The 9626-nt window shown below is 33.4% G+C and overlaps 3 protein-coding genes across 3 annotated transcripts; 1 reads left to right on the top strand and 2 right to left on the bottom strand.

Moving 5' to 3' along the window:
- Positions 1 to 2479: 2479 nt before the first annotated feature.
- On the bottom strand, positions 2480 to 3913 carry LOC111916771 (uncharacterized). The gene is made up of 2 exons (XM_023912429.3): positions 3715 to 3913; positions 2480 to 2867 (listed from the first exon to the last, which is right to left on the bottom strand). Exons 1-2 carry the CDS (start codon positions 3788 to 3790, stop codon positions 2644 to 2646), a joined length of 300 nt encoding a protein of 99 aa, XP_023768197.1. The 5' UTR covers positions 3791 to 3913; the 3' UTR covers positions 2480 to 2643.
- A 1217-nt stretch (positions 3914 to 5130) lies between these two features.
- On the top strand, positions 5131 to 5817 carry LOC111916705 (glutathione S-transferase T2-like). Its single transcript, XM_023912374.2, has one exon. The coding sequence runs from the start codon at positions 5131 to 5133 to the stop codon at positions 5815 to 5817; it is 687 nt and encodes a 228-aa protein (XP_023768142.2).
- An 816-nt stretch (positions 5818 to 6633) lies between these two features.
- Positions 6634 to 7794, bottom strand: LOC111916703 (uncharacterized). The gene has a single exon (XM_023912373.2). It carries the CDS (start codon positions 7792 to 7794, stop codon positions 6634 to 6636), a length of 1161 nt encoding a protein of 386 aa, XP_023768141.2.
- Between the last annotated feature and the right edge of the window lie 1832 nt (positions 7795 to 9626).

The following is a 9626-nucleotide window of genomic DNA, read 5'->3' on the forward strand; positions in this document are numbered from 1 at the left end:
CCTCTCTTTGCATTTGTTTTTTTAATTATTTTACGTGTATATATCTTAAAATATATGAATTACGAAAGTAATTTTACATATGAACATCTTATATTAGCTTATTCGGTCGGAAATATAGGATTAATACACCAGGCACAACACATGGGCCACCTCCGCTAGTTTGTATTTTATCCGGACTCGCATGCATGAATGGATGCAATCAAGGATGACAACAATTTTTATCAAAAAGAGAAAAAGAAAAAAAAAAACTTATATAAATTTGTATATTCCATTGTTTGTATACGTTCGATCTTATTTATTTAACTATAATTTGTGAGCTAGTAATTTTGTGCAATAGTCAAACTTACTAAATTTGAAAACTTTTATGCTTTTATCTAATTAAACCAAACCAATGAAAATAACTTTTTTTTTTCTATAATAAATCTTCCGATTCTAATAATTTCAATAAATGAATATGTCTATTCTCTTTTTACTATATGTCATTTATTAGGTCTCCTAATTAATATCATATCACTAGTCAATCTATTATTGATTCTTCATTTTAAATTTTAAAATTTAATTTTCCAACTCTAATTACATTAAATTAATAACATTAAATTAAAATAAAATTAATACATATTAGTATATTATAATATATGTATTTATATAAATCAACAATTATAATTTATATAATTAGAAAAATATCCTTTAACTAATAATATTTAAAACAATTTATTAATAATTTTGAGTTTTTATTAACAGTTTAATTAATTTTGTAACCGTGGTTCTCACATGTTTAAGAACCAAAAAGATCATATGCATTATTTCATGTAAACCTTGTATGGGGTGTGATGTTGACCAAATTATTGGTTGATAACATAATGAAATATAAGGGTGTGTATGGGGCGGTTTGGTTCGATTATTGGTCAAAACCGAACCATAACCGTTATGATTGTTTAATGCATTTTTGTAGCCATTAGGTATGGTTAATATTAGTTATGGTTAATGGTTTTTGTCGGTTAACGGTTTTGGTTAATGGTTAATATTGGTTAACCACAAATGTTCAAATTAATATAAATGGAAAAAGTATATTAGCATAAAAAATGAAAAGAGAATACAAAAAATTCTTCGACGCCAATGTTTATAACCTAGCTTATAGTAATAGAAAAAATGTGCGCATTTGATACTCTGAGTGAGATAACACATTGTCACATACAAAATAAAAAACATTCAATAAAAAATATAAAACTTAAAAAAAATAAATTGACATTAGTAATTTCATATATTGATAATTGATATTAACATTAAAATAAAGCCAAATGTTCATACATGTTCAATGCGATTAAATCAAAAACTATAAAATAAAATAGTCAAACATTCATATTATGTGTTATCTGGATTAAAAAAAAAATCAATCACTCATATATATTCAATGTGATTAAGTAAAAAATCGTAAATAAAAAAAGCCAAAAAATACATTCTTAATATATCACAAAGTCAAAAATAACCAAAAACTTAACTTACCTAGAATTTTTTATTGTAAAGTCAAAAAATCCTTTGAATAGGTCTATAAAGTCTTCGATTATGATTATGAGTGTGAAGATTAAACTAATTGTGAATAATGTTTATAATTGTAGAATTAGCCAATTAGAAATTACAACATTAATCAATAATCTAACTCAATACATGATTGGAAGATTGTATGTGTTTGCATGATCAGCCTTTGATCGTTTGATTGCCGGTTCGTCTCATAATAAGTGAGGATTAATGAATTATATTTTGAAAGTTTAATGGGTCTTAATAAGTTTGACTATATTATTTTATATATAATCTATCATTTTTATATATTAAAATATAAAGTTAGCGGTTCGGTTGACCTATAAAACCATAACCGAAGCGTTAGTTATTGGTTAACAAAAATCAAAAACCGAACCAACGGTTTTTAAAATGGTTTGGTTATTATGGTTCGGTTATATTCGTTAATTTGGTTTTGGTTCGGTTTTTTGGTTAATATGCTCACCCCTAATGAAATATTTGGTTGTTTAGTTTACATTGTACTTTGATGAAAAAAAAATCACATACATAATGTTCATTTCTAGCATCTTACTTTGATGTAGTTTTTTTTTCAAGGGCATGATGTTGTAAAATTTTTGCACAAAAAATAATAATCACATACAGGAGTTGCAAAATTTTTGCACAAAAAATAATAATCAACATACTATATGGAAAATGTCGGAAAAACACAACCAATTACCAAAAGAAAACCACTATATTAATTTTATGCCCCATAAAATCCTCCCTTTTGAAACCTCTAATTGTGTTCTCAATAAGATGTCTATAATAGGTTGTGCAGGTCTGTTACAAGACATTTAATAATAGGGTTTTTCTGTATGCAACAAAATAATGTTGTGCTTTTCTGTAATTATATAAGATGGAACATATTTAGTGAAGAAGAGACTAGAAATCACATCACATAATACACCGAAAAAAGAAGCAAGAATAAGAAAAAAAAACAATTTCCAGAATAATGCTGAAACAACATCACATGTCAAAATCTAATGAAAATGATTTGAAAACGTATAACATGCAACAAGACATTCATTAAGTCGTCTGCATTATTGAGATTAAACACAAGGGGAAAAGAAAAGAGTAATGAGAGGGGGATCAACCAGATTTAGCCTTGTTTTGCTGGAAGACAACAGCAAAAATTGGTACTCCAACACCAATGCTGAAGGCAGTGAAAACACCAAGAGTCATGGTCAGCTTCTGGTTCTTCATGCGGTCCAAGTTGTACATATGCTTTGAATGCAAGTACGCTGGCTCATCATGACCATGTGCATGTCCTCCCATTCTCTTTGCTCCAGTTGAATGGATACCCGCTCTTTGTACTGCATAAAAAAATTCCCATATTATCTACTCACTCAATACATAGTCATATAATCATATCATGTTTTGTGAAGAAATTGTTGTAACAAGGATTAAAATATGGTTGATAAATATAAACGAACCAATAGTTTTGTAAAATATTCAACTTTGAAGCACTAACAAGTAACAAACAGATCCCATTATAAAAGCTATCTATCTAAAAGATAAGAATTTGACTTGTGCATTTAAATTTTTCTCAATTTCCATATCCACCTCAGAGGTAGAGTTTAAAGGGGTACTAGTATGAGAACCAAAATGTCATGACTGATGTCGTTGATAGATTCAGAGAGCTGAAAGATTTTGGAACAATTAAAATCTTTTAGACATCAATATGATGCAAGTTAATCGTCACATGATGATGTTTTTTGTTTTCAAGTTTATAAACAAGGTAAGCATTGCTGGTTTAAAAACAAAAGAATCACTGATTCATTTCTCCAACTTGAACGGTATGCTGCACATACCCCAAAACGGCGAATTTTCACAAGCACTTTTAGAATAATTTCTTTCCACAGAAAGCAAACCAAAGTAATGAACGGTTGAATACGTCAAAAAAATCATGTTATAATCAATAGGATTCAGCCAGATCTATACACAATACAGTAAGCATCGTGCACATAGATCAGTAGACAAAATCGCATTAAAGTGCGATCCGAATGAACCAACACCACCGTACGTTTAGTACGCTACGAAATACAAACATATAAATATCAAAAAGTCAAATCAATCTAGCACATACCATAATTCAATGTTATATCCAGGGGAAATTAATACCTAGAACCTTATAAATGAGATTAGGGAAGGGATTTTTACCAGACTTAGCGAGAGACGACTCGGCAGAGACAAACAGCTTTGAAGCGCATGATCTCAATCCGTTGTTCAACGCCATAGATACCGGTTAACGGTGGTATTGATGCCGGAAATAGAGAGAATAATGAAAGAATAGTCCTCAGGTGACTCGATCAGGAAGCAAAATTAGGGGTGCGGGGGATATAAAGCATAAACGGAGGAGCAGGGAGACTGACTCGTCGGCAAATTTGGGCCGTAGTTTAGTGGGCTAACAAATCTGTACTCGCTTTCCTTTTTCTGGGATATGTAACATGACCAACCCCTGAAGTTCAGCACAATAGTAGTAATCACACAAAAGTCTTAAAAATTACTAAAATGCCCGGTTTCGAGAAGACCTTGCTCAAATGCAAACAAAAATCCTACCAAAAATGTTGAACAAAGATCTATTCATCCTCTATCTACCGGGTTTGAAACTGGGGATATTGTACTTTTGTAAACTTTTGAGTGCCATTTTAGTTGTAAAGTTTTTAGTAAAGGACATATAAAATATAAATACTATCTATTAGATCATCCGGTGTACATTGCACGAATCGGTCCGTGGTCTACTTGGCCACGAACCACGGCCGTGCACACCACCCCGGTGGTTTGTGGTGGCTCGTGGTCGTGGCCATCCGTGGCCCGGACAACGAACCCAAACGCCCAATCGAATTCGTTTCTTGTGTAGCCGTTGATTTGTATCCGTTACTAGCCGTTGTTAAACGGCTAAATTTGTAAAAAAAAAAATAAATAAAAAAAAAATAATTTATTTACCTATAAATACCATACTTTTACTCCTTATTTTTTACACCATTCTTTTCTTTCTCTATACACAAACTACACACTACATCTTCACAACCAAAAATCATGGATCCCAACCAAAATACCCCTCCAAACTACCGAAATCGCAAACCCGATAACGCTTTTGCGTTAGACACAACACCTCGACAATTCCCGACGATGGAGTCACCTCAAGGCGGTTTTATCAATTTACTTCAAAGTGGTTTCCCTATCCAACAAACACCACTTTTCCAACAACAATATCAACCTTTTCCGGCTTTCCAACAACAACAAATGCAACAACAATACCAACAATTTCAACAATTCCAACAACTACAACAACTACAACAACAATCGTCACAACAACAACCACCAAGCTCACAACCACCACTTTCGCCGGATTTTGTTCCGGAAACGCAACCTTCACCATCACCTCAACCAAAAAAGAAAAAAGGAAAAAAACCGACCCGACCCACTACCAACCAAGAAAGGGTCCCATGGACAAAAGAAGAAGAAGAAAAGTTAGCGGAGGCATGGGTGGCGGCTTCCGAAGATCCAATTGTAGGAGATAGCCAGACGTACGGAAGTTTTTGGGAAAAAGTCCGAGCCATTTTTTACGAGTTAATGGAAAGTGAAGCTCGAAATGCCGATCAAATTACGTCGAAATGGCGAGATATTCGATTAAAATGCACCGATTTTGGAGGAATCTACAACAATCTCCTAAACATACGCAAAAGCGGCTCGAACGATTTTGATGTTTTCAAGGCGGCCATGGACCAATATGAAAAAACAACGCCTACACGCAAAGCTTTTCCGTATATGAAGCCGTGGCTAAAATTGAAAGACTCCCCAAAATGGAAAGAGCAAACGGAAGGAAGTTCCCAATCTTCCGGTTCAAAGCGTTCGAGAAACCCCGATGGAGCTTCTCAACAATCGGACGGCCGAACACACATCGACATCAACGACAATCCGATAGATCTTGAAACCGACCAACCTCTTCCTCGGCCCGTTGGAAGAAATAAAGCAAAAAAAGCGGCGTCAACATCTTCGAATTCTAGTGTTATGGATATGTTCGGCGATAAATTTGATCGATATGTGCAGCTTCAGGAAACGAAGGCCGAGGTGATGACTCGGATGGAACAAAAAATGATCGAAGCACAAACATCATTTCAAGAGGCACAAGAGATACTCCAAACAAAAACCGACATGGAAATCTTGAAAATGAAAGCGGACGACCTTGAGGGCGAAGACTTGGAACTTTTTCTAGCAATGAAAGAGTCGGTTCGAGCCCGACGTAGGCGTAGGGGGTAGTTTATTTTATGTATGGTTGGAATTTTTAGTTTTTTAATGTTTTTTTTTTTTTTTTTTAAATTAACTAATGTAATTTTTATTTTGATTGTTATTTTTATTTTAGTTTTTAATTTCAATTAATTTAGTTTTTATTTAATGTAATTTGGTATTTTAATTTAATGGAAAAATAGTATTAAAAAATGTTTTTAATGTATTTTTGAATTAAATTTAAATAAAAAAAATGAGGTGGAGTGGTGTTTTAATGTATTTTTGAATTAAATTTAAATAAAAAAATAAGGTGGAGTGGTGTGTTTAGTGGTAAATACCCCATGTATGTGGTAGTGGAATGTGGTGATGATGTGGCACCCACCACATATGTGGTATGTGGTGGGTATAACGGATGGCCTTATATCCACCACATACCACATATGTGGTGGGTGCCACATCAGCACCATATTCCCCTATCAGACCATCCGTTATACCTACCACATACCACATATGTGGTGGGTGCCACATCAGCACCACATTCCATTATCACTAACATGGGATACTTACCACTAACACACCACTCCACATCATTTTTTTATTTTTTTTTAATTCAAAAATACAATAAAATAACTATTTTTTTAATTCAAAAATACAATAACATTACTTTTTTTTTAATCCAAAAATTAAAATAAAATTACAATTTTTAAAAGTAAAAAGCATTTATTTTTTTAAAACTATTTTTTCATTAATTATAAAAATAAAATAACAATTTTAAACCACATTACTAAGTTAATCTAGAAAACAAACATTACATTAATAAGAAAACGAACAAACATACATATAAAAATCCTAATCGTCGTTCATGCTATGTTGGTACAAATGTTCCGCGACATCTTCTCGAAGATTGAAACACATCTTCTCATACGTGCAAATCGCTCGACCTTCATTTTCAATAATCATATTATGCATTATAATACATGCTAGGACCATTCGCTTAATTCTTTCTTTATCCCAAAGTCGTGTAGCATATTTCACTACATGCCATGTTTGCTTAAGGACTCCAAATGCCCTCTCGATATCCTTTCTCGCTGATTCCTGTTTTTTTGTAAACAATTTTGCTTTTTCACTTCGAGGAACTGAGTATGCCTTCATCAATGTAGAATAATCCGGGTATATCCCATCACCAAGGTAGTAACCATATTTGTACGCGTGCCCGTTTACCGTGAACGTCATATCAGGTGCTTTGTCGGTCCAAATATCGTTGAAAAGTGGAGACTGACCAAGAACATTAAGGTCGTTGTTAGACCCCGCTACTCCAAAAAAGGCATGCCATATCCACAAATCTTGAGATGCAACAGCTTCTAGGATGATAGTTGGTTCACCTATATCTCCTCGAGTGAACTGACCACGCCATGCAGTTGGACATTTTTCCCAAGCCACATGCGTACAATCTAGACTGCCAAGCATACCGGGAAATCCATGCCTCTCTTCATGAGCCGAATATAATCTCTCAATATCACGTTGAGTAGGTTTACGCAAATATTCTTCGTGAAAAACCTCATAAACACATGCAGAAAACCAATCTACACATTCAACCGCGGTCCTCTCGGATATTTTCAAGTATTCGTCAGATGCATCAAATGCTATACCGTATCCCAAATACCTAAGAGCAGCCGCACATTTTTGTATACTACTAAAACCCATTCTTCCTCTAGCATCGGGTTTTTGTTTGAAAAAATCATAACGAGATTCTAAAGCATTACTAATACGTAAAAATATAGCCTTATTCAGACGAAAACGACGTTCGAACGAGTCGTCATTATAAAGACAATTATCGGCAAAGTAATCACGTACCAATAAGTCGTGTGCGGCTTGGCGATCACGATTGACGACCGTCCTTGTACGCGCTGCATTCGAACTTTCTTCGGCGTGAACGTGTTGCACAACATTGAAGAATGTCTCGACGAATTCTACGTCGTCATCCGAGTCAAAACTTTTTAAAAATTCCATATTTATCGAGGGATCCATAGGTGTAATTGAGTGTAGAATGTATATGTATGTGTATGTGTTTTGGTATTGAGTTTTTATAATTGAGTTTGAAAAAAAAAAAAAAAAGGAACGGCCAAAATAGCCGTTCAACGGCTCAAAATAAACAACCAATAGCAATCCTCGTTTCATTTCGTTGTCCCGAGCACATTTTGCAACGACCACGAACCACCGGGACGGTGTGCACGTCCGTGGTTCGTGGCCAACTAGACCACGGACGTATTCGTGCTACGTACACCGGTTGGCCTCACTAACATGGGATACCTACCACTAACACACCACTCCACCTCATTATTTTAATTAAATTTAATTCAAAAATTCATATAGTTGTTTTTTTAAATACTATTTTTCATTAATTTAAAATACTAAATTACATTAATTAAAAACTACATTAACTAAAACGAAAAAAATTACGTTAAAACTAAAAATTACATTAAGTAAAAAATAAAAAAAAAAACAATAAAAAATACATTAATAATTAAAAAGCTAAAAATACCAAACTTCTAATTTGTGTTTTTTTAAGCAAGATTATTCCATTTTGAGGAATTCTTCAATTTTTGCCAAGCTTTAACATGTCTAAAACGTTGCTGATTTGAGTTTTCATATTGCTCCATGGCCATATTAACCGGATCGATATCGGCTTCATGAACGTTGTTTATAACAAAGTTGTAAATTCCATTGAACTCATAACACTTGACCCTCATATCGTGCCACTTCAAGCATATTTCATCAACATTTCGAATTGCACCACCCATTAAACCATTGAAAACACTTTCAACATTTCTCCAAAAAGAACCGAAAGTTTCACCAACGTCTTCTTCCGAAACTATCACCCAAGCTTGTGCTAATTTCTCTTCTTCTTCTTTTGACCATTTCTTATTTTTGGGAGGCATGATTTTTAAAGGATCAAACAACAAAAATATATTTAAATGGAGTAGAATTGTATGAAAAATAAGAAGATATTGGTAGTATTTATAGGTAAATATTGAAGAAATTGAAAAATAGCCGTTAGGAAGGGGGAAGAAAGGTCAAACACGATTTAATGCAAGAAATGAAGCTATTGGCCATTTAGATTCGTTGTCCGGAGCACGGAAGGCCACGACCACGACCCACCACGAACCACCGGGGTGGTGTGCACGGTCGTGGTTCGTGGCCACCTAGATCACGGACCATCTCGTGCAATGTATACCATTTGGCCTTATAGTTTAGCAATAGTTTTGTTATATATATATATATATATATATATATATATATATATATATATATATATATATATATATATATATAATGTTAATCGGATATTTTGTTGATAATACGAGTAGGCACTGCTTACCTATCCAAAATTTACGAAACCTATGACTAGTCCTAAAAGCTCGATCATAACGGTTCTTCCAACTGATCCTAAAACCACAAGTGAATAAACTTTTGGGTGACAAATATGATGAACTTTTTGATAGTAAAGTACGTATATGAAAAGAGATAATGACTTAAAATGGTAATATATTTTTCGATTTATACATATTTAGTAACTGATTTTTTCTTCGTCCACATTTATCCCTTTAATTTGTTAGACTGTATACATTTAGTCCTTATGACCGGCTACTCCAAGTTAGCCAGTAAAATAACTTAATAGGGTAATATATTTTTCATTTTGTACATATTTAGTCATTAATATTTTTATACATATTTAGTCCTTAATATTTTTTTGTTGCAAAATAAATCATTTTTATGTTTGTACTTATCAGTACTTATGAATGATTTCTTTAGGTTTTTCGTACATCTTACGTGGGAAACCA

The sequence above is a fragment of the Lactuca sativa genome, chromosome 1 (assembly GCF_002870075.4).
Source record: "Lactuca sativa cultivar Salinas chromosome 1, Lsat_Salinas_v11, whole genome shotgun sequence".
NCBI lineage: Eukaryota > Viridiplantae > Streptophyta > Magnoliopsida > Asterales > Asteraceae > Lactuca > Lactuca sativa.